General features: G+C 30.7%; 2 protein-coding genes and 1 pseudogene across 2 annotated transcripts; all 3 read left to right on the top strand.

Annotated features, from left to right (window-relative positions):
- Positions 1 to 1,721: 1,721 nt before the first annotated feature.
- LOC105781185 (flavonoid 3',5'-hydroxylase CYP75B138-like) lies at positions 1,722 to 6,501 on the top strand (annotated as a pseudogene).
- Positions 6,502 to 15,402: 8,901 nt separating this feature from the next.
- LOC105783134 (vacuolar-sorting receptor 3) lies at positions 15,403 to 20,150 on the top strand. The gene is made up of 12 exons (XM_012608372.2): positions 15,403 to 15,966; positions 16,764 to 17,456; positions 17,573 to 17,661; positions 17,778 to 17,847; positions 17,919 to 18,002; positions 18,266 to 18,342; positions 18,424 to 18,505; positions 18,833 to 18,915; positions 19,011 to 19,077; positions 19,192 to 19,320; positions 19,418 to 19,527; positions 19,676 to 20,150. The coding sequence occupies exons 1-12, from the start codon at positions 15,663 to 15,665 to the stop codon at positions 19,772 to 19,774; spliced, it is 1,887 nt and encodes a 628-aa protein (XP_012463826.1). The 5' UTR covers positions 15,403 to 15,662; the 3' UTR covers positions 19,775 to 20,150.
- Positions 20,151 to 21,812: 1,662 nt separating this feature from the next.
- Positions 21,813 to 24,804, top strand: LOC105784152 (mitotic checkpoint protein BUB3.2). Its single transcript, XM_012609951.2, has 9 exons — positions 21,813 to 22,021; positions 22,100 to 22,230; positions 22,344 to 22,426; positions 22,847 to 23,113; positions 23,304 to 23,379; positions 23,530 to 23,610; positions 24,005 to 24,083; positions 24,167 to 24,267; positions 24,373 to 24,804. Exons 1-9 carry the CDS (start codon positions 21,902 to 21,904, stop codon positions 24,458 to 24,460), a joined length of 1,026 nt encoding a protein of 341 aa, XP_012465405.1. The 5' UTR covers positions 21,813 to 21,901; the 3' UTR covers positions 24,461 to 24,804.
- The last annotated feature ends 1,865 nt before the right edge of the window (positions 24,805 to 26,669 follow it).

Below are 26,669 nucleotides of genomic sequence, written 5' to 3'. Positions count from 1 at the left end.
TTTTTAAAGAAATCTCTTAAAATGAGTTAGGATAAATTTAGAAAATTCTGGGTGGTTGGAAAGAAATGGTGTCCCTTGTTCCACATTATTTGATTTGTTAGTATGACGCTTATAGAAGAACTAAAATCTTTTTGTGTTTTAAGGCCTGTCTTGGAGCCTTCTAGATACCATTAAAATCTCAATAAATTGGGCAAAATAATACAGTATAGAGCATAGGTTTGAGCCAACCAGAGGAAATTCTATAGAAACTAAAGATATGTTAGGAATACATGGAAACAATTAGTTGAAAATTAGGCTTTAAATAGTTAGTTTAATTTGCTTTCCACCACCAAAAAAAAATATATATATATAGGGAAGTCGCTCCCCGACCAAAAATCAAAGCCTTCCTAATAGTATGATTTATCCTTTCATTATTATTTCGAGTCTATTTTTTTGGCATAATAGCAAATTAAGCCTTTAATGATTACATTTTTTGTCAATTTAGTCTTTATTCTTTTTAAACTAAATTTGACCTTCAACTCTATTGTTGTTTTTAATAAAATACAGACTAAAACATTAAATTCTTAAACATGATAATCCATGTGTACTTCATACTTCTTCTTTTTTGAATTTTTATGAACTTTATATATATATATATATATATATATATATATATTAACTTTGAATTTTTTATTTATTAAATATTTTTATAATTTTTAAATTATTTGTTGGTATAGCATGTAGAACATAAGACAAATAGTGTCATGTCAATATAAAATACATGTGAACAGCCCATGCAAGTTACCAAGTCAATATCATTAAAAATAAATATTTTAGTTAGCATTTCTATTAAAAATATTCGAACTCTTTTGAAAAATTTAATTTATAATTAATTTTAGTTTTTAATGATGTAAAATAAATATTTATATTTTAAATAGTAAAATAACTTAAAACCATTATAGAAAACTTATTTTTCAAAAAAATTAAAGAATTATTAGTTATTTTTATTACTTGAATTTTTTTAAATAGTTATAAAAAGAACACTTTATTCAATAATATCTAAAACTAATTCAAAAACTCAAATTAATATAAAAGAATTTAAAATCGAACCGCTTTATCACAATGGTTAAAGAAACTAATTGAACTGAATCAAACTCAACTTTAATCATCATTAGACCTATTCAAGGGTCGGGCTATCCGTCATATCCTAAAGGCTTGTCTAAATTTAAAAGATTTTAGATAAAAAAAATTACGCCTAAAAAATGGGTTTGAGCAAAAAAAATTAAGCTCATTTAAAATATGAGTCGGGCTCGAATTTGAGCCCGCCCTGATTAATTTCCTAAGTTTATAATATATTATATTATGTAATTTATAACTTAAAAAATTAAACTTATAGTAAATATATAATACTTTAATGTAAACATTAGAAAATTGTTAAATTGTCTATATAAAAAATTTAAATATTTGAAATATATATTAAATGTGAAATTAAAAATAATATATTTTAAAAAATTAATATGTACAATCCTAAAATGTGTTTGATTAATCATTTACAAATATAAACAAAATTTTAAGCTCATATCTTGAGCCGAACTGAATTTAAACAAATATAAAATACATTAATATTATACTTAATCTAATACTAAACTTTGCTCAGAAACACCTCTAATCACCCCATCGCAAAACTTGAGTAGTTAGTCGCCCCTTTTAGTAGTTTAGTGCATATGTTCAATTAACAGGACATGGTGATTGGGAGCTCCGGCACAACCTCCACTGCTTTTGAGTGGACAATAGCGGAACTAATGCTACACCCCGAAGTAATGAAGAAAACCCAGGAAGAGTTGACACGAGTAGTCGGTAATGACAACCCCGTTGAAGAACACCACATCCACAAACTACCTTATCTGCAAGCAGTCGCCAAGGAGACACTGAGATTGCACCCATCGGCTCCATTGTTGCTACCTCGTTGTCCTGCCCAAACATGCACCGCGGGTGGATATACCATCCCAAAAGGTGCCAAGTTGTTCTTGAATGCTTGGGCCATGCATAGGGATCCTCAACTTTGGGAGAATCTTTATTGGTGATGATGCTAATAAACTGGATTTCTATGGGAACAAGTTTCATTATATTCCATTTGGGTCTGGTAGGCGAATATGTGCAGGGCTTCACCTTGGGGAGAGGATGTTGATGTATACTTTGGCTTCGTTGCTGCACATGTTTCATTGGGAAGTTCCGATTGGTCAAAAGCCAGACACTACAGAAAAATTTGGGATTGTTTTGGAGAAATCAACGCCCTTGATTGCTATTCCGACGCCTAGATTGAACAATTTAGAGCTTTATTCTTCGTTGTAATAAACTTATGTTGTAGGTTGGCTTTTTTTTCTATGTTAATATCTATATAATAAGTATTTTTGTAAAAAATTATGTAAATTGTGAATGAAATTTTAGTAAAAATGGTTAAGTTGAAATTCTACTGATTTTACTATGTTTTATGCACTTATTTAATTGATCGTATAACTTTCAAGGATGGAAATGTCCAAGTACTCATGTGATAATAGGTGGGCAGACACTTGCATTATCAAATTGCTCTCAAATAATACAGGTATTTAATTTTCTTTTGATAATTGGTTTTATAATTTTATATAAAATAATATAATATCTATTAATTTGTAAAAATAATCAACTTTTAGTCCTTATCAACATGATCTCAAATAATGCGTTGGTATCCGATTGAGAGCTAAATAATAGTATTTATATATTAGTTTGAGTTTGAGTCCCATGCGAGATAAATTATTTGATAGACTCTTTCCACCACATCATCCATGGTTCATTTTTAATCATTTAATAATATTTTAGTAATTTTTTTCATGTCATTGACACATAATTTTGGTAATTTTTTTTTATCATGAACCTTGAATCTTAAAGTCGGAACCCCGAACCCTGACCTTGAACTCGAAATCTTGAATTCGAATTCGAACCCGAACTCCAAACCTCGAACCTTAAACTTTAAACTCTAAGTGGTTTGAGTTCGAGTTTAGGGTTCGAGGTTTGAGTTCAGATTCAAATTTGGGGTTCAGGGTAAAAAAATTATCAAAATTATGTGTCAATGACATGAAAAATTTGCTGAAATGTCATTAAAAATTTGGAAATGGACCATGAATGATGTGGTGGGAGGGTCCATCAAATAATTTTTTTCCATGCGAGGGATTTATTTTATTTAATAATTGAAATGTATTAAATTATTGCATAGTAATTTTTTTTTAAGTTTTGAAGGATTTTAATATAAATAAATAAAAAGCTAAAGCTATTAATTAAAAATAATATATTAAAAACGAATAGTAAGTGAAAAATAATATATCCATAAAACAATTAGAATAATAATTCAAAAAATAATAATCAATAGGTTTTTTACTTTAATAAAGGAAATTTCAATTATGGAAAATCTTATGCACTCCCTCTATGGAGTCCCTATTACCAAGGTCCTAGTGGGCCAAGTGTGGGCTTTGGTTGTGGGCCAGGATGGTCTAATTCTACAGTTGATAGATGGAAAAAAAAATTTAAAAATATATGAGAAGGAAGACTATAAATCCTTCTCAGGGGTCAAGTTGTTTTGAAGAAAAACTTTGTGAGAACTTTCTTTATGAAATATGAGTTTTTAAAATTTCTCTAGGGTAGGGTTGGATGGGCATTTCGTTTATCTACAGTTAGTGTAAAAGTAGCGGTGGTGGTAAGATTAGATATTATAGCATGGGACAAAAAGTAAGCTAAACGCACCCCCACCGCCCATCCAACCCCACCCTTAATTAGTATTTTGTTTATTCTTCATTCATAGTAAGCAATGAGATGAGCCCTATGCTCTTTCAATGGATCTTCTGTTTCAAAAACTATGAATTCAATACTGCAGTTCGCACTGTAACAATCATTATATCATAATGACATTGTATCATAAACGTTGAGCCTTGACTAGATCATATTGTCAAGAGAACACTTGAGCATCTCAGAATTAATTAGGTAACTTAATCTAAGTTTAAGAAATTAATTTTATTAATTAAATGAATGTTAGCTTTCAAAAGAAATTTATAAAAATTCAGATACCTAGATGTTTAAAATTGTATATTATCTTTATAAATAAATAATGGTAAGTTTTTATACATTATACTATATGTTATAGTTAAATTGGTTGGTGATAATTTAGTTAATAGAAAATATCTATGTTATTAATATGTATATCATTTTATAATATTTATTTTTACAATTTTTTCACTAGATTTGTTTAAAAATAGTTTTAAGATAATATTTTAATTAAACCCATGTTTTAAAATTTTAAAAGTTGAAAACTATTTAGTTTACAAACAGATTTATTAAAAATATTAGTTTTGAAAACATATTTTAAGAATATAAGTTAAAACCTTTTTTTAAATATTAAGAATATAAATTTAATTTTTTATTTTATTTATATTAATTATAATACAAACTTAATTTTCAAACAAATGATTGGTGATATAAAGGGCTAAATTAGTCAAATATGCCGAAAGCTTGTTAATTGGTCATATATGTCGATTTTTTAAAAAATTTAGGAAATAAATTATTTTGAAGAGAGTGAAAATACGCCCATTTAGACGCGCTTTCATATTCTTCCTCTAAAAATAAATTATTTTTCTAAATTTAAAAAATGTTTTATTTAATCAAGTAACGTTTTTTTGACATATATAATTAATTTAGCCGTATTTACAACATTTTATTACTATTTAAAATTATATAAAGTTTTTACACCTTTTCAATTATTATATTTATGAAACGTCGAATTAGATATATATATATATATATATAAGTAAAAAATTGTTTTATATATTTAAACCCTTTTTAATGTTAATTTTGATTAAGCAATCATTTCTTTTTCATTCAAGATGGAATGGGCAACAAGGTTTTTTTTGCATTTGTTCCCATATATCTGCAAATAAAAAACTCTAGGGATCCTCCGCTGGTTGCTCCACTAAGGTCAAATTTTAATCTCTAAATTTCTTCAAATTTTATATTCCCATTAAATCGGGATTTTTACACAAATAATGCGAAAAACATATTACAAAAATAGAGTGTAATACAGATTTTTACAAGAATGGATCATTTTAAATAATAAAATATGATGCCGTCATGTTGTCAAGTGACACCATCTCAGAAAGTACACCCATCATTATTAAATGATTTCGACAGAAAAAAAATTAACTGGTGTCGCCATCCTAATTGGCGACGTCAAAAGATTTAATTTTCCCGTTTATTTTCTATTTTCCTTATTGTATATTGTGGTATAATAATGTTGGTGTTGTCTTATTAGGTGGCGACACCACTTTTTTTACCTTTACACGCATGCACGCCTACTTGGAAATATAGCAAATAAAATTTGAATTGTGTCACCTTCGTTGTTGACAACATTGAATTAGCATTATAACCCTGTTTCCCAGCAAAAAACACAACTTTGGTTGTTTCGGATTTTTGAAACAAATCGAGAGAGAGAAAATTGAGTTGTTAAAACTAATTTGGAGAAATCTTAGGTTCTAAACAGATACAAAAGTCTTAAATTTAGGTCTCTACGACTATTAGAAATCAATATTAAAGATCAAGAATAATTGTTTTTATTTCAAAAATCAAGTTTAAGTTGATAATGTTGGTTTCTAATTGATGTTGATGTTGTTTCTTTTATTTTACTATATGGTGATGATAATTTCTAATATGACATGCGATTTATTTTGCTTGATATACAATTTTTTTTTATTTTTTTAATATGGTATAAATTGTTTTAATAGCAACTAATATATATTTTTATTTTTATTTATAGGCTTCGTATACATCTATTTCGATAGGGTAATTCACCATACGGATGTTGGTTGTATATTTGAATCATGTCATCAAATAGGAATGATGTTTAATAAGGGGATAAAACTTGATGAAATCAAAGAAAAGATTGGTGCAAAAAATCGCTCAACATTGTGGAAGGAAGTTGTCCAGACTATTCTACAAATTTTCAGTTTCGTCAAATTCGTGCAAATATAGCGAGATGCAACTTGTAAAGGATGATGACATGGAGACTATGATCGCACTATATTGCTCAATGTCACTCTATTAAATCAACAGTGTGGAGTTCATGACCAATATATAAAGGTTTCGAGAGTGTCTATGGATAGACGATATTTTGTACATGAGTTTGACTTTGATTTGAATGTTGGGTGGGTAGAACCATGCGATTATAGAGAAGCATCGACCTCGGGTGGCAATCCACACAGTGCTCCTATTTAGGATAATAATCTTAATTCAGATTCTTGTTTACTGATACATCCATCAATGATTGATACCCATGCAGATGGGGAAGAAAGACCTGGTAATGATGATGCTCTTAATCACCAGGGGGAATTTAGTGACCTCAGCCTCAATAAGGTTCCAAATGATATCAACGACGAAGGCGATGGCAATGATGATAATGTAGGCACCCTTTTGCTTGGCAATTCGACTCGTGGCATTGTTATATAGAACGAACCTCCAACCTACATACTTTGCATAGATCTCAATGTTCTGCATGCATCTGAGTTCCTGAAATACCTATATATAATACCTTATCATAGTTTGGCGCCATATTTTGAATCAGAATAGTTGGCCATAGGACAACAATTTCCAAATAATGAGACATATGTAGTTGTCATCAAGAAGTATAGTATGAAAGTGTTTGTGGACTACAAAGTCATTGTATCTAACCTAACATTATATATAGTGAAGTTTTTTAACTCTACGAGTGGACTTAATAAATTGCGGTGTCGTTAATTGATATTTCAAAATAAAAACTAAATAAATAAGGCACATAATGATTTTTTTAAATTCACCATCAATATATCAATTAATAACCATATGATAGTAGTAATTAAAGAATTAACATTAACATGTATGATGAATAATAATTAAAATATTCAAATTCCATTATCTCCCAACTCACAAAATCAAAATCGAATATTTATGAATACCTGAACTTGTACTACCTATTATCATCCCTACCGAGATTATCAAAGTATCTTAATCAAGTTTTCAAAATCAAATTCAGGGCACAAATATGTCTTACAAAACTTACGTAAATTAACATTTATTTTGTTAATAATTTATTTTACGAGATATAGTAAAGTATTTAAAAAAGAGACACGTGTCAACTTTTTAAAATTGTTCGTGGAATATAAGAAGTATATTGTCAGTGTAAGTGTACCAAATACTCACCTTTCATTTTACATGTGTACAATACATCTTTTTTATTCCACGAGTAATCTTAAAAAATTTAAGGGCAATAATTTGGTACACAAGCGGTAAAAAGTTTTTATTCCACAAGCGAGGTTAAGATTTTGACACATGATAAAACCTCAACCTTATTTATAGAGTTAGAACTTTTCACTGCTCTTTTTTTTTAATATTTTATTTTACCTTTATAACACATTTGTCAATCTTTTGACCCTACTTGTAGTTTACCAAATATTTTCTTTTTGTTTATATATATATATATGTAACAGAGCGAGACTTGGATAAAAAATCTTGATAAAAGCTTGTCTTTAAACTTTAAATCTTAAACAATTCTATTTTTGAATCTCGTATTTTTACCCAAACCCGAGCAATGATTTTTGTTTATAATGGTAGGTGTAAATAGAGTCAACGTCACATTCAGTTACTCCATAACTGTCCCATGTGTATGGACTAAAGTTATTGACTGACCATCCATAGTGTCCCACTTGAGTCCAAATTACAATATTTAAATATGTATTCAAAATCTATAAAAATAATTAGATAAATCTGAATCCAAAATCCCCATCTCGAAATAATTCTAACTAAATAAATTTATTTATTTTTGAAAAAATAGATCTAAATCAATTTGATCCACAAAGGTTGACTATTTAACTCACAAAGAGTAGTATCCATCTTCTGCCATCTATCTATAATTTTATAAATATTATAACTCAATTAAATATTAATTTAAATAAATAAATAATATTATTATAAAAATATTTTTGTTTTAATAATTTATATAAATTTTTAAAACAAATTTTAACTTTAAATCTTTACATAAAAATCAAAACCACTATTGGATTAATTACATTATATTAAATATATTAAAATTAGACTTAATCCACAAATATCTAAACTATATTTGTTTTCCTATCTTATTATCTAAACTTTTTCTGGTCACGAATGGGACTTAAACTACTTTTTTTTTCAAGTTGGTACATTCGTTAGTCAAACAATTAATCTATTCTTCGGTACTTATTTTGCATCAAAATGTTATATCTGTTAAAAAGACCAACTAAATAATAGTTGTCAAGCCATATAAACTTTAAAGAATATTTTTTAATTCTTTTATTTTTCTCCCTTTATTTATTTTTTCTATTCTTTTCTTCTTTATATTATCTAACAATACCAGTAATGTTCAAAATTTGTCCTCTCAAAGTGGAGACGCTAGCAATTCATTTTGTTTTTAAGCTTCACCGCATGTTTGCTCAACTTAATGGGATAAAAAAAGTTAATCCATCGATCAAAACAAGTGTTTTCAAAACTTGACTGAACTGATTGGAACGGGAACTAATTGAGATATTAGTTCGGAGATAGGGGTTGAATCGCTTGATCTACAGATTGATACAAACTGGTTGAACTAATTTTCTCAAATTTTTAAATTTTTATTTATAAACTTTTTAATATTTTATTTGATTGAACCGAACAAACAAATTAAATTAGAAACTAGAGCTTGATCAATTTGACTATCAGTTCAATTCTTAAAAAAGAAAATATATATATATATATATTTTTTTTCATAGTAATTAGTGGATTAAGCCCAAAAAAATTATTCACCTAATAGTTACTTAACTACTTTCACCCACTCTATTTGGAGCAACACTATTTTTAAATTAAATTATGATAAAATCAAACTTTTTTTCTTTATTTTAATAAAAATGACTTTTTACTAAAAGCGGAATCCAAAGCAAACATAAAATAAACACTACTGGCAGTCAAATTTTGAACATCACCCCTCTACTTTATGGAATTTGATAGATTAGATCTTTTACTTTAATTTATTATAATTTAGTCCTTTTAGTTTACAAAAATTAAAAATCTAGTCCAGCTGTTGGTAAATAAATGAACACGAACTATTGATTTTTGCTAGTTTGCAGCACATAAATTGTTGAACTGTTGAATTTTGTTAATTCTTTACATATAAATTACGTAACTGCTAATTTTTCAGTTAGCGATTTAGCAACAATGTTTAACAGTGTTATCCAATTGGACTAACTTTTTAGTTTTTATAAAATACGATGATCAAATTCTAACAAATTAAAGGGACTAGCATATCAATTTTATCGAGGTAGGGGGATTTCTTTCATAATATTGGCATGTTAGTGGGGAACAAGATTCCCCTGCCTCATGTTTGTGCCTCTTATTGTGCCCCTCCAATAAATTATTGACATGTGGACTACGTAATTATACACTAATAAATTATAAACCTTGAACTCTAAATCTTAAATTTAGTACCCTAAACCTCAAACACGGAGTCAAAATTTAGGGGGAGTTGAAAATTTTATCATTTTGACCTTTTAAAATTTTTAAAAAATTAAATTAGTAAAAGTAAAATTACACTTTGCCCTCTAAAAATAATAATAATTTGATTTAGTCATTTAAAAATTATAAAGACATAGACAATTTAATTTCGACCACCCTAAAATTTTTTCATGGCTTTGTCCTTGTCCAAACACTGAATCAAAAACCTTGAACCTCGAACCATAAACCTTGAATTTTGAAACCCAAGTTCAAGATTTATGATTCGAGATTCAGAGTTTGTAATTCAAGATTCAGGGTTTAAGATTTGAAGTTTGGATTCGAGTTTAGGATCAAGGTTTTAAGTTTTAAGTTTGGGATTTAAGATAAAAAATTACCAAAATTACGTGTTAATAATATGAAAAATTACTAAAATATTATTAAATAATTAGAAAGAGGTTATGAATAATATGATAAAAAATTCCTTAAAATAATTTATCGTTAGTATATAATTATACAGTAAAGGAGAGATTAAAAAAAAAAAAAGCACAAACATGAAACACGAGGCAGAGAAATTTGGTTGGTTAAAAGGGAACATTACTAAATAAAATTCAGTAAGTTGAAATTAAAAATATTGTTTAAAATTTAATTCGTACGGATCAAGACGGGCTGGTCGTCAGTACTTTTCTTTAAAAAATATCTCTATTGGATTAAATAGATATTATATAAATATAAAATATTATCTTACATTCCAAATAAAATATTATCTTAATTCAGATTTATTTATAAACTAATTACCAAAACTGGTATTCAACCTCTTCACAGTTGGCTTCAAATGAATACATTTTACTTAAAAAGTCTTAAGATTAGTTGATCGGGTCTTAATTTAATTGACATCGGTATTATTGTAAGTGTAGGAGGATGTGGGTTCGAGTGTGTTGAAGCATACTATCTTTTTATTTAAAAATTAGGGAGGGACTATGGGTTAATATTTTTGTTTAGATAATAATATTTAAAGTTAAAGATTTATTTTTGTATGTTTTTATTAAATTTTACCCTATTTAACATACTATTAAAAACACATAATTAAATTTAATTAAAAATTCAACACCAATTCTAATTGTCTTCGAATATATATTTAATAAAAATAAAAAGTGTGAAAACTAAAATCTCATAATTAAAAAATAAGGGTAATCAAATCCACAGGTTTTGTATGATTAAAAAAATCTAATCACATGTTTTATGTCTCCAAAATATATAATAAACTGAGATTTAAAAATATATTACTTAATTATTTTAATTTTTAAAATAGAGGCGGCTAACCTAACTCATAATAAGATTTATATAATAATTCGATTGATATGGACATTGTTGTCAATGGACGAGGAAATGGATTTGAGTGTGCTGAAACAAATTATCCTCAGAAGAATTATGAATAATTCTACACAGCATGTCAAAAAAAATTACGTAATAATTATTGCATTTAATAACTAATCTAGATTTAAATTTCCATGGCTTTAATTGAAAAGATTTTGAAGGAAAAATTCAAAACAAAGAGAAAATTCCAATTAGCAGCCATCACACAAGTTCAAATTTTAATTTGATTAGATAAGACTAAGCTTTGCTTTAAATGGTTTGGTTATAAATTAAATATCGCACACATGAGGGTGGTGGGGAAATAAAAAAAATTGGGTAAACTATGGAATTAGTCTCGTGTTTTTATTTTGGTCATTCAATTATGAAAATTTTCAATTTAATCACTTATGTTTTAGATCGTTTATTTTTTTTTGGTTACTCTAAGGTAAATGGTAAACGGAAGTGATGATGAGACCTTTTTTTAATTGGTATAATAACACATTTAATATTCAATACTTACATATTCTATCAATTTGATTCTAATTCTAAATAATTTAATAAATTTAACTTTCCAAATTTATAAATTATTTTAATTTAATCCTCAAATCATAAAATCTAATTAAATAAATTTATATTAATATAAAATAAAATAAATCCTCCCCCAAACCTCTCCTCTCCCACCGTCCCTCTCCCCCACTGTGTCCCCCTTTCGTCCCTTGTATGAAAGACATACTTTCAGATAACAAGCTCAGCTTTATTGTGTTATTTTCATATTTCCTTTTGATTCAAATGCAGTTCGATCGAGTTTTTGTTGAGTTAGCGGAGGGACCAATCGGACATATGTAATTAGGCTCTAGTAATTGCAATTATGTCCAAAAACATCATTTCAATAATTCGTAATTTACTTAATCATTGAGTCAGTCCACAAGAAGTACCATGATTGGAAACTTCTTATTGTATACTTTTTTATGAAAGTAATTCATCCAACTGCTTTGTCTAATGACTTCGTCATGTGTGTGTTACTCTCATATGATATCCTTTATTCCATTGAATTAAATTCGTTCACTCAATACAATCCTATTTTATCTCACTATTACCATTATATCTTCTTAATGGTTAATGTGATCATTGTCAACAAATGACTGTGATAAATTGCTCGTTCAAGAACAAGCAACCTATGACCACGTTTCATAATTATTAATCTACACAATGCCAATGAGAGGATATCGTCAACTCTTTAATCAAGCTATGAATTCCATTGTTGCTAATAAAGCCATGTCATACACAAGTCATGTACCCAACATACTAGCTATGGGCTCGATCATTTTTAAAGCATAAGCCTTCACTTATATCAAAGCACATGAGTTACATACACATGGTCAATGACTAACTCAAGATTTAGGTAAACCACACCATGAAGGTCACCAGGGGCAAAGCTAGAAAAAAATTTTTGGGGGGGGGCCAAAATTAAATTGTATATTTTTACGATAATAAAAAATAAAATTGTAACATTTTAATAGCCTATATCTTTATAATTTTTAAATGATTAAATCAAATTTTTATCATTTTTGGGGGCCAAAGTGAAATTTTACCATTACTAATTTAAATTTTTAAGGGGTCTAAATGAAAAATTTTTCATTTTAAGGGGGTTGGGCCCGCTGCCAATCCCCTAGATTCGCCACTAAACGTCACAAGTGAATTAATTCACAAACGGATCTAGAATTAATTCAACTTGACTCCAGTCCAATGTATCATTCTTCTAATGAGTACATTTATATCTCTATCTGTGGAGTTAATTGCTCTAATAGTCAATATTAGTCATCTCCCCAATTGGAATTGTAGACGACATAAAAATCCTTTTAAATATTTGAATCAAACGTTCACTTTGATTCTTTTACGAGATTATAAACTCGTTTAAGCACTCGTTCATAACTAAAAGACACATAAACTTATACCCTTACTTACGTAACTTCTTCCTTGTAAGAGGTTCTTTTATATCCAAATGAACCCTAATACGCATATAATTATTCAAATTGTTCCTTTAACTACTAGTATCATAATCCGAAAAGCTACCCATTATATTACCTAAAATATATGCCAAACTTTGAGAGACAAAACTTAGCAGAAGATTGTGACCTTGCACCCACAAGTCAACAAATAAAAAATCAATAGCTTTAGGATTCTACCCTTTAGCCAGCTGATGAATAAGTAAAAGACAGTTGTTGAACAACCAAGGCAACGTTCTCTTCAAATCAAGAACATGAAAAACTTGAATGAAATACAAGCCGCCCTCCCCAATATTAGGCTTGAAACACGTCCCATAGCTGCAAAGTTAATCACCCTTTCACCCACAAAACACAAATCATAATCAATATCCTTAGATTGTACATCATTCGCACCCAAAACCAATTCACCCTCCTTCTTTCAGGGGCAAAGTCAAAATTGTTGATAAGGGGTCCGAGATAATTTTATAAAATATACATGTTCAAAGTAGGCACGACCCGTACTTTTAACAATGTATTTTAAATTTGTGATAATCTTGAATACCAAAATTTAGGAAAAACAAAATAAGTTAAATGTTCAATTTGTATTAACTATTATAATTATTTAAATTTATTTTTTACCTAATTAATATTTAAATACCATTCATACAATTAGATATTACAATTATTAAACTTTATTTTTTACTAAATTAATATTTAGACACAAACTTACCAAATTAAACTAAAAGTGTTACTAGAAATCATGATTCAAACTCATTAAAGAGTTTTGTTATTGATATAAATAATATGCATTTTAATTTAAAATATTTAATGATATATGAAATGTTTTCAAAATAAAACACGTATATATTATCGTTAATACATAATTTGATACTCGAGTTTGATATTTTTTAGTGTGGTATTTTTAGTCTAGTCTAATATTTGTCTTTTGACAAAAGTTATAGTTTGGTACCCAAAGGTTACAATGTTAATTTTTAGTATTTAATTTGGATTTTTGAGTTGATTTGATGAAAATACATATTTAGCTAATAATATTAGCAATTAACTTCATCAAATCAACCTTAAAACTTGAATTAAAGTACATCCATTAGACTGTATTTGACAAATTAAACACAAATTTGAACAAATTCATAATTAACTCTAAATTTATTCTATTAGCAAAATCATGAAAAAAATCAAACCTATAATATTAGCAAATAGCTTTCATTAAATCAATCCTAAAATTTGAATTAAATATCAAAAAGTTAACATTGTCACCTTTGAGTACCATAATATATAACTTTGTTAAATACAAGTACCAGATGGACCAAATATACCATAGGGATCACATTAGAAAAAACTATCAAGCTCAAGTACCAAATGATATATTAAGCCATATATTATTAATTAAATATTATATTATAAATTTAATGGTGAACTACACAAGTAGTCACCCAACTATTAATGAGTTTTAGTTAAGTCACTCAACTATAGAAGTTGAGTTTTTTTTCTATAAAAAAAAGTATTAAAAAATAATTAATTATAAAAATGAAGTGTTTGCTATAATAATTTTGAGTGTCGCTTGACACATTGATGGTACCAGTGAACTTTTTTAAAAATAGTCTAACAATAAAAAAAATTTGAAAAAGTCAAAAAAAAATTGAAAATGTGAAAAAAAGCTACTTTTTTATGATGCCACCTAACACATGGGCGACATTGATGAATTTAAGAAAAAAATTTCATAAAAAAACTAAAAAAGTGAAAAAAAAATAAAAAGATGGGTTATGGTTCTAACACTAGACAATAGCATTTTCCTTGCATTTAATGTCTTAATGTCTTTTCCTCGCATTTAATGTCATTTTCTTATACTATAAGGTTTTGAATGCCTTTTCCCTGCCTTTTCATTTACCAAATCAGATTTTTAATGCCTTTTCCTTAACATATTGACGATATCAATTAAACAAAACATTTTTTCATTTTTTTCAAAAGTTCATCAATGTCGACAATTTGCTAGGTGACACCTAAAGTTATTATAGCAAACACCTAATTTTTGTAATCAATTTGTTTTCTACCCTATTTTTGTATTAATTAATTTTAATATTATTTTTATAAAAAATCCAAAATTGTGTCTAAAAATTTTAATTTTCAAATTTCAGATTTGCTTAACGATCACATTACTATGCTGTTTGTGATTTAACGAAGATGGAATTAAAAAAATAAAATTAATAATTTGAGTCATCATTTTATAATTTTTAAAATCGATTAACTTAACTAAAAACTTTTAATAATAATGTGAATATTTATATAAATTAGGTTAAAATTAATTTAAAATACTCAACCAACCCAATCAAACTTCTAAAACCTAAAAAGAAAATATTAAAAATCTGAAAAGTCTCTCAATCTACTAGAATATATATGATATATATTTGGGGTAAGTAAACTACAAAAATAAGAAAATCTAATGTAGAAAAAGATCAAACGAACAGCATCACCAATAATCGGATGGAATTAAAATATCAATATACTTTGTACCACAGTCATTTCAAAGAGTAATAGATATTAAGATAGTGAAAGTTCGAGCTTTTTTAGTCAAGAAACAACCCAGCAGTTTCCATTTTTTTTTTCAATTTCTCAGACCAAGAAAAAAGATAAAAAGAAAACCAGAACTGACCCAAGTTTTTTCTTTTTTTTTTCCCTCGTTTTTCTTACACAATCTTCTAATTCTTCCTCAGTCTTCCTTAAACTGATATACCCAAAAATCCATTAACCCCCAAAGTGTCAAAGACAAGGAAGAAAGAGATGGAGCTGAGAAGATTGTTACATGTTGTTCTAAGTTTTTGGTTGCTGTTGTGTATAGGGTGTAGTGATGGGAGGTTTGTGGTCGAAAAGAACAGCTTGACGGTGACTTCGCCGGAGAAGATTAAGGGAACCTACGACAGTGCAATTGGGAACTTTGGGATACCTCAATATGGGGGAAGCATGGCTGGTACTGTGGTTTACCCTAAGGATAACCAAAAGGGTTGTAAAGCTTTTGATGAGTTCAGTATTTCCTTTCCATCCAAGCCTGGTTCTCTTCCTACTTTTGTTTTGGTGGATCGTGGAGGTACCCTTTTCATCAATCTGCCTTTTAAAAAAAAAAAATTTAGCATGGGATTGAGTTTATTTAACCTATATGTATATACATATATGATTGGTTTTAGCTCTTTCATTCATTTGGGGAAGTATCTTTTAGCAGTGACTTTTAATTTTGTTGTCCCTGTAAGCTTTGAGTTTTGTAGGATTCACCCTTTTTAAATTATTTTTCTTGTTTTTTGCTTGCTGAAGTTGTTTCGAAGGATGTCCTTCTCTTCCTTTTTAATTCTAGTTGTTTTTCTGAAATTTGGGGTTGATTTTTTTTAGCTCTTCTTTTAACCCTTAAGTTTCATTTAAAGTTTTCTACTTCAGTGCTTGAGAGAGTGTTTAATTCAAGCTTGATTGATTTTGTGATTAATCATTGGACTTACCCTTTGTTTGATTTGGAATGAAAATGTGTTATTTGCTCTTTTGTAATACACATTCTGTAATATATGTATGAATATAAATTCACTTTCAAGTGGCTAGTATTTGGTGATGATATAAACGCATTGTGGTAATGGCTTACGGTTTACCTGCAGATTCGATAATTATGTTACTTCGACATGATCTTAGGCAATAATTCAGTATGTTTAAGAACATGTATCAGTTTACAATTGCCTATTTATATTCTTCAGTTGCTGCTATTGTGTTAAGGTTTTAAAATTTGTTTATTGTCCTAAAACTTTACTACTTAAGTTATGGTCTTACTTTTAATCTTTCTTTATTTCTCAATATGTTGATGCCAAGTTGGCATTTAATGTCTTTGTATTCTTATTATCTATCCAGATTGCTTCTTTGCTTTAAAGGTTTGGAATGTTCAGAAGGCTGGTGCTTCTGCGGTGCTTGTTGCGGATGATATTGAAGAAGCTTTAATAACCATGGACACACCAGAAGAGGATAGTTCATCTTCTAAATACATTGAAAATATAACAATTCCGTCTGCCCTTATTCAGAAATCTTTTGGTGAAGCTCTAAAGAAAGCAATCAGTGGTGCAGATATGGTTAATGTTAATCTTGATTGGCGCGAGTCTGTTCCGCACCCTGATGATCGTGTGGAGTACGAGCTATGGACCAACAGCAACGATGAATGTGGAGTTAAATGTGATATGCTGATGGAATTCGTGAAGGATTTCAAGGGTGCCGCACAGATACTTGAAAAAGGTGGCTATACTCAATTCACACCCCATTATATAACTTGGTACTGCCCTCAGGCTTTCACCATAAGCAAACAGTGCAAATCTCAATGCATTAACCATGGAAGGTATTGTGCACCTGATCCCGAACAAGATTTTAGCTCCGGTTATGAGGGGAAAGATGTCGTGATTGAAAACTTAAGGCAGCTATGCGTTTTCAAAGTGGCAAATGAGAGCAATAAGTCCTGGTTGTGGTGGGACTACGTGACAGATTTTCAAATAAGATGCCCCATGAAGGAGAAAAAATATAACAAGGAATGCGCCGATGCTGTTATCAAATCTCTTGGTAAATGGTTAATTAAAAGAATCCTATATTTCACTTATAGTAGCACCCTCAAGAATTAAAACATTCCTGGCAATTAGTTATGACAGATTCATGATGCTCTTATGCCATCCGTTCAGGGCTTGACAGTAAAAAGATTGAAAAGTGTATGGGAGACCCTAATGTTGATGCAGATAATCCTGTTCTAAAAGAAGAACAAGATGCCCAAGTAATTATCTCGTGCTTAGATGTTTATATTTTATTACTCTTTTATATTTTTTGTCATCCTTGGTCTTTCCGGTGCTCTTAATCGTGGAAAGCTATTTAATAGAAAGTTGTCCATAGGTGGGGAAAGGATCTAGAGGTGATGTTACTATATTGCCTACGCTTGTTGTCAACAATCGCCAATACAGAGGTTTGTATTCATGCCTGTATTTCCAAAGATCCCATTTTGGATGCTTTCCCTTCTGACATATCAGCATACAGGAAAGCTGGCCAAAGGTGCTGTTCTGAAGGCCATCTGTTCTGGTTTCGAAGAGACTACTGAACCAGCTGTTTGTTTGAGCGGTGGTATGTTTTTCCCGTTACATTTCTTTAGAAGTGAAATATTTTGGTCTGTTCCCTCTAAGGGCCATCATACAGTGCTATGTTGAGCTTCCAAGAGAAAATCAAATGAATTTGTGTGGTGGGATGTTCACTCCTGCTGAAATTACTGATGGCTGGGCTCTTAGAGTTCCACAGCCTGCTCTGGCAGATGTAACAAAGTCTAGTGGTTCAACTTATGGTCCAGTTTTTATTTGAAACAAGAGTGATGGTGAGTTCTTCCATTGCAGATGTTGAGACGAATGAATGCTTGGATAACAATGGTGGTTGTTGGCAAGATAAAGCAGCCAATCTCACAGCTTGCAAGGTATTAATTCGAACTTTTTTGATAGACCTGCTATACTTGCTTATGACTGCATTAACTCTCTCAATATATTGATATGCTTAGGATACATTTCGAGGGAGGGTCTGTGAATGTCCCTTGGTTGATGGTCTGCAGTTCAAAGGAGATGGATATAGTCACTGTGAAGGTGAGGATCGAGATTTGTTGTTAATAATTTCATTTTACCTGATTTAGCTTTTACTTCTAAGTTAATGTTTGGAACACAAAGTTATGGTCTTATTTGGATCATTTTTTGGGTTTGGGTTTGGGTTGTTGACTTTTTATGGTCAAATCAAGTTGAGTCAGGCTCGAATTCGGGTTACTCAGATTGGATTTTCGGATTCGGGTCAGAATTGACTGGTCTAAAGGCAATAGACTTTGTTCCTTTAAAAGTGACTTCTCACCTGTTTCCATCTTCAATCATCTTATATCTGCATAACATTATCTCATATGCTATTTTCATTTTGCCATTCAGCTAGTGGCCCTGGAAGGTGCAATATTAACAATGGAGGTTGTTGGCATAAATCACAAGACGGACACACGTACTCTGCTTGTGTGGTTAGTAGCAATCTTTGTTTACTCTAAGCTCCTCGTATCATTTCCTTCCTGTCCTTCCGTAAATAAGTTTATGTTCTAAACAAGGCTTTGAACAGGATACTGGAGATGTTAAATGCCAGTGCCCTCCCGGGTTTAGAGGTGATGGTATCAACAATTGTGAAGGTGAGTTCCTGAACGATTTCAATAGGTCATTAGGGACTGGAACTAATGTATTTGAATGCAAACAAATAGCTAGAATCTTCGAGTATGAATGGTTTCGCCTTTTCCATCTTGCAGATATTGATGAATGCAAAGAGAAGAAAGCCTGCCAGTGCCCTGAATGTAGCTGCAAAGACACCTGGGGAAGCTATGAGTGCACTTGCAGTGGAGATCTTCTGTATATCAGGGACCACGATACCTGTATAAGTGAGTTGATGGTCCTAGGACTTGCTTGAAACCTATTTTCTTTCAAATATATAATACTTGGTTCATGTTTTGACATCGACTCCTTGCTCTATCACAGGTAAGAGTGGTACTGAAGTAAAATCGGCATGGGCTGCTGTTTGGGTCATTTTAATTGGCTTGGCAATGGCTAGTGGTGGTGCATATCTTGTTTACAAATATAGATTAAGGGTAAGTTGTTTCATTATTATATTATAAAATAAGCTATGGGGAGGCTTGGCTTCGATTCAAGGCCACGAATAGAGGGTTTTGATAGGCAAACCTGAACTACCCCTTTAGCATATATTTTGTTTTTCCTAACGATTTGTTACTTTTGCAGTCGTACATGGATTCCGAAATCCGAGCTATAATGGCACAATACATGCCTTTGGATAGTCAATCCGAAGTTCCAAACCACGTAAGTGAAGATCGTGCATGAACAAACAACTCAAATCGATGTGGTTCTTGTTGCACACTTAATTCATTTGGATTTCAAGCATCCCACAGTATTGATATGTAAAATATATGGGACGAAAAAGAAATTGGGAATAGAAAGGTGGTCTTTGTTCCTTGTAATTTAAGACCATTTGTGGCAACTTTGTAATGCATTTTGTGCCATTTAGGGTTTAACTGAGCTTTTTGTTCTTACTGTATTTTTATTTTGAAGGAAAGTTGTTTAGGTTATTTGTCTTCCTTTCCATCTTTGGTGCTTTTGACTTCTTGTGGCTTACGCTTCACACGTGTCTTGCCCGTGAAGGCATCTGTAACATGTGCCCTGTTTTTGTTTTAATGATAGAATCCATTTTTGCTCTGTTTCTAGTTGAATATGGATCCATTGTGGGTCTTTAAAATGTGTTATAAGCATAGGTTTTCACAGTTTTGTTTGGTTTATATATGGTTAGGTTTTTTTTTGAATTTAAGTAAAATTTTTTTAATAATGTCAATTTCAGGATTCGGACTTGGTCAAATATTTGAGGGCGAAATTTACTTTCACTTCTCTCAATCACTTATTGATTTGTTTAGGGTAGATTATATTTTAATCATTTATATAATGTTACGTTTTAGTCATTTACGTTATCGTTTTGTTATGAAATAGTCACTCTGCCGTTAAGTTCCATCATCTTCCTAATGGCGGTCTTACGTGATGGTCCAAATAAGTTTTAAATACCAACTTGGATGTCCTACGTGGTAGTCCAAATTAAACTTATATAATTAAAAATCTATTTTTATCCCAGCAATTGGACATCCAAGTTGACATTTAAAATCTATTTAGATTGCCACGTAGAACTACCGTTAGGGAGGGAATAGAGTTTAACGGTAGAGTGACCACTTCGTAACAAAACGCTAACGTAAGTGACTAAAACGTAACATTTTAGAAATAAGTGACTTAACTAAGGAAAAAAACATAATATTTACAAGAACCTTCCCCTCAAATGCAACCAATTTACACCGACTGCATTCTGATATTATGCACGAGTTTCTTGAAAATTGAAGCTAGCAATGCTTTTGTGAACAGATTGACACTCATTTTCAAAAGTTCATGAATGTAGAAAATTTTGAAAAAATATATTTAGTCCTATCCCACTCCCACTTTATATGGTCGAAATACATGCAGCATTATCTTCATGCAATATTGTTGGCCTGCCATTTTCAGCAAACAATCCACATGTTTTTCTAATATGTTGAACCATAGTTTGTACCCACAGGTATTTAAAGATCTGCTTCATGAAAAGCTAATATTTCTGAATGGTTTGATGAAGTAGAAATTATTGTTTGCTTTACAAACCGTTATAATATAGCTGTACCGCCACATGTAAAAAAATAACCTATTTGTGACCAAGCTTTATGAGGATTAGAAAGCCCATATAAGATGTGTCACGGAGATCACCAAGATCATATTTAATTGTTGGTGCAAAACTAAACCTTGCGAGTAAATTGATTGAAAAGGCTATATCGGGTCTAATATAATTATAAGACACGTCTATACCACGTCATTGTATACTTTTAAAAAATATATATCAAATTGTTTGACAGAATTGATGAAAATATATTCACCTCGAGACTAGATATATGTTTCAAAAAGTATCAAAGACTAAATAGATCAAAACGCAAAGTACAAGGACCTTTTATAAATTTATTAAATATATTTATTTATTGCGCTAATGGAATTTTTGACCTTTGAACCTAAACTAAATTCACGTCAGTAATTATACAATTTTTTGTTCATTTTGGTATTTGAATTTAACAATTAGGTTCATTTTGGTGTTTAGATTCGGAAGATGTAAAAGTTATAGTACCACATCATCAAAACTCGATGAATTGAAATCCGAGTTCAAAACCAAAATGTATCTAGTTTTTAAGTTTAGGTACCAAAGTGAAAGAAAAACTACAGGTACCACAATCGACCTAATTAAAATTTCAGGGGCCAAATATTATATTAACCCTTATTTATTTATGGTTTATTTTCAAATCTCCTTCCCTCTCTCTTTCCACACTGCACACTCTCTGAAACCCTAAAAGCTCTCACCCGTCAGTCCGTTTACCTCTCCAACGGCCCAATCAAGTGATGACATCCGCCCAGCCGCCGGCACCGGGACGCGAGCTCTCCAACCCTCCGACGGATGGGATCTCGAACCTCCGATTCTCCAACCACAGCGATCACCTACTCGTCTCCTCATGGGATAAGGTGCTCCCTCACCATCAAAATACCTTTCAAATCTTTAAAGTTTCCTTTAATTTCCAGCTAACAGATTTTTAATAATAGACTGTGAGATTGTATGACGCGAGTGCCGATTCATTACGAGGAGAGTTCATGCACGGTGGGCCTGTACTCGATTGTTGCTTCCATGATGATTCCTCTGGGTTTAGTGCCAGCGCTGATAATACGGTTAGGAGGTTAGTTAATGAAGCTTTGGCTGTTTCCTTTTTCTTTTTCTGTTTGATTCTCGAGAATGTTTTGGAAATTGAATTTTGGAATTAAGCTTAAAATTGAGCTGTTAGCTTTGCAGGATAGTGTTTAGCCATGGAAAGGAGGATATTTTAGGTAGACATGATGCTCCCGTGCGTTGTATAGAGTACTCTTATGCAGCAGGTTGGTTAAAATTACAAACCTTCTCTTCTCTTTTCAGTTAATGTGGATTTCAAGATAATTTGCCTTTGATTTGGCCCTTCAAAGTAGGATTTTTATACCTGCTAGTAGAATGTGCATCGGAAATTTCAAGTTTGTCGAAAAGAAAATAGAATTATATACTTCGGTTTAACTGAAGAAGAAAATGAGAGGATGAAAAGTGTTCTTTTTTAAGGATTGGTGCAAGTTGAATCGTACTTGAATGATGTTAATCACAAATTCCACTCAATCCTGTTGGGTATGAATGAACATATGAGTTCTTATTTAGAATATCAAGCTGCTAGTCCTATGGATTTTAAGTTGTGGAAATGTACTATACAGGAGAGCTTTTCGTTTCATTTAAGAGATATCTGAATCCTTAATCTTTCATTCTGTTTGTTATAGGGCAAGTTATCACAGGCAGTTGGGACAAGACATTGAAATGTTGGGATCCCAGAGGTGCAAGTGGCCAGGAGCGTACTCTTGTTGGCACATACCCACAGCCTGAGCGAGTTTACTCATTATCTCTTGTTGGAAATCGTTTAGTTGTGGCAACTGCAGGAAGACAAGTAAATGTTTACGACCTGCGGAATATGTCGCAACCTGAGCAACGAAGAGAATCTTCATTGAAATATCAAACTAGGTGTGTGAGATGTTATCCGAATGGAACAGGTACTAGTTATAACCTCTAAAACTTTTGTAAATTTTTATAAGGTAGGAAATACTATTTAAAGGAAGGCTTAGATTTTACAAGCATTTAAATAAATCATTAGTCGTTGATGTTTAGATATGTAATCCATTTATTCTTCTGTCATTTTTATTTTGGGTAAAGTTGCTTCTCATTAGAAAAGTTTTTATGCAGGATACGCTCTTAGTTCGGTTGAAGGGCGGGTGGCAATGGAGTTCTTTGATCTTTCAGAGGCCAGTCAAGCCAAAAAGTACGTATCTGTCATTTCCTTTTAGCAGTATATCTTGAGGTATATGCTGGTTATGTGTATAACATGAACTTTGGATCTGTTCTTCAGCTGATCCTACCCCCTTTTCATTATCTTTTGCTTTTATTAATGGATATTTTGGATCATTTGTAGATATGCCTTTAAGTGCCATCGGAAATCTGAGGCTGGACGGGACATTGTATATCCAGTAAATGCTATTGCATTCCATCCTGTGTAAGTTTCTGTATTAGTCCTCAATTTGTATGCTAAGATGGTATAAAGTATATGATGTTGCAAGTATTGTCCTTCCGTTGTTTGTGTTTGAGTAGCTGATATGGACAGATGAGAATTAGTAATTGGAAGCCTTCAAAACAGATTGATCATTTTTCTCTTATTTGATTCAAATATTGCTGAGAAAGAAATAAATAAAATGCAAATCTGTATTACTAGCAACTTCCAATCTTTTAGCATTTCAGACACGAGGTTACAGTTTGTTGGTAATGCTTTCGAGTTAGGCTCAACTAAGCGATTTTTTCTGAAAGCTTAAAAATTGATCTTGAAAATAATTAATATCTGCTCCTTCCGACGCGCACAATTGCTAATTTCTGCTTTGATTTTCAACCTGCAGCTATGGTACATTTGCAACTGGAGGTTGTGATGGTTTTGTTAATGTGTGGGATGGAAACAATAAGAAGAGGCTGTATCAGGTAAGTGATTGAATTGAACTGTAGTCTTATTTTCACAGTGAAAGCCCGATAGTTTACTGCCAGTTTTAAATGATCTTTTGCAGTACTCAAAGTACCCAACGAGCATTGCAGCTCTTTCGTTCAGTAGAGATGGACGATTGTTGGCTGTGGCATCAAGTTACACGTTTGAAGAGGGGGAGAAGCCGTAAGACAACTCCCACTCACTCTCTCAAATGCAAAAACCTCAAAGTAAACCATATAGTTCAGAAATATCTGAGCACTAATTTAATATCCTTTGTCTTGTGTGCAGACATGAACCGGATGCCATTTTTGTTCGAAGTGTAAACGAAATAGAAGTGAAGCCGAAACCAAAAGTGTACCCTAACCCTCCGGCATAGCCAAGTAAGGATCTCTATATAATTTATGGTAATTTGAGAAATGTGATATGTTGAACACTTTGTAAGTCTTCGATGATCTTAGGGTGTGTTTGGTCAAGTAGAAAAGTAGAAAGAAAGTACATTTTGAGTATGCTTGGTAAGAAGAAAAGTGAGAGGAAAGAAAAAAGAGAAAACTTATTATTTTTCATCGTAGCGTGTAAAAGCAAATCATTCCAAATTGGAATGATAGGAGGAGAGAAAATTAGTGAGATTAAAGCGTGCGTTATTCTTAAATGAAATTAAATCTTATTATTCTAATTCTACCAAGCAAATGAATGAAATGAGTTAATTTTTTTTCTTCACTTTTTCATAAATCTTACCAAGCACATAAAAAAATTTCCAGTTTTTTTTTTTTTTTTTGAATCATATTCCACTTTCTGTTGAAAAATATTACTAGATGATTTGTAGCATAAAGAAAAGTAAACTGCTAGCACATTTTGATAAATTTTTAATTTCTCATTGAACACGTTTTTTATAAATTAAAGAAAAAACCAAGCCAAATAGCGAATATTTTTAACCACAATGAAAACGAGCTCTCTCTTTTTGTGAACCCTAACCATCTAAACCCAGTAGCCCCAAATATTACTTGGACTAATAAATTCGTTGACTTCAAATCGGAAGTCAACAATCAAGTGTGATTTACATTATAGTAAATTTGGACAAAGTTCACTCATGGTAAATTTATAAATTTGGATAAAAATCTTCGAGCCTCAACCTTTTCAACATGGTCAAGACCTCATTATTTAAAAGCTAAGGATTAAATTGTTATTAGACCTAATCACATCATAGTTTCATTGGTCACTTAACCATCAGCTGATAAAAAAAAAAAACAATTTCGAAAATATTAGTGATCAAAATTATAAATTTTTTAGTTAAATAATTAAAACAAGGCTTGCTCATAGTTAGTGTAGTTTACCTTAAACTTTTTTAGTACTATTATTACCTTTAAAGTTAATTGCATATATAACTATTAAATTATGGGTTTAATTTTAAATTAATACATAAACTTTAAAACGTTTCAATTATCTCCTTCTGTTAGAAATATTTAGAATATTTGATAAAAGAAGTGGGTTTGGGTAAATGGGTCAGATATATAATATATAAAATAATCGTTTTGCTCAATTTTCAAGAATACAGGAGCTTGTACTCTACTTTCACCTTAAAGTATATTCTCTCTTAAATTTTAAATTGATTTATAAATTTCAAAACTTTTCAATAATCCTCAAATTACACTATCATTCAAATCAAGACATTTTATTAGTCCAACTAATTTAAAATTCAACCCAAGTACAGAATAATACATTAGGTCAAATCCATTGCATAGCAGCCTGTGATGTAGAGTGGGTAAGATGGGTGGTGTTCCCTTATCCAAACAGATTCATTTGTACAAGTAAATTATGTATGGATATAATATTACATGCAAATGGGATTTTTAGTCAAATTAATACCAAAAAGGTCTCCTTAAAACCCGATTAAACAAAACCCCCATTTGGTCAAAGTCTATGGATCCAAAAGCCTCCATGAAAATCAAATTTCACATTTTGACCCATCAACTTTAGCAACCCATTCTTCTTTAGGTTTCACATGTGATGCAAGTGATTATGTGAGGAATGACCTCATCACCTTTTACTTCATACATTTTTCTAATGCTTTCACTCTAAAACATTGCTGACTACTACATTTCTTCATTACTCCCATGATTCCTTTAGTTTCGATAAGGTTTGATCAAAGATCTTGGCTTCAAAAGATGGTAAAATTATAGTTTAGTCCTGTCAAAAATCCCAAACTTGTAAAGTAAACCTTTTCAAAAATTTGTAATTCATTTTTTTACTACACACCAAGCTCGATTCTTGTTAGACCAGAGCTGGGCGGTTTTGTTTTTGGTACTTTAGACTAATGGGATCCGGCCTAAATTATTGTTTTTATTACTTAAAGGCTTAGATTTAAAAATGTCTAATTGCTGTTTTAGTCTATTTACTATATTGAAATTTGGGATTTGATCTCTTTACTTTAATTTGGTGTGATTTGATTCCTCTATTTTTATAATGTTATCAATGATTCGAAATTGATAGTACCGTTAATTGCTGCCATTAAAGTGATGATGTGAATTTTTATTTTACCTTTATTCAATCACACAACCTAGGTCACAATAAATTCAAATAATAATGAT

The sequence above is a fragment of the Gossypium raimondii genome, chromosome 13 (genome assembly GCF_025698545.1).
Source record: "Gossypium raimondii isolate GPD5lz chromosome 13, ASM2569854v1, whole genome shotgun sequence".
Taxonomy (NCBI): domain Eukaryota; kingdom Viridiplantae; phylum Streptophyta; class Magnoliopsida; order Malvales; family Malvaceae; genus Gossypium; species Gossypium raimondii.
The sequence above is the reverse complement of the archived record's forward strand: the minus strand, read 5'-3'. Positions and strand labels throughout refer to the sequence as shown.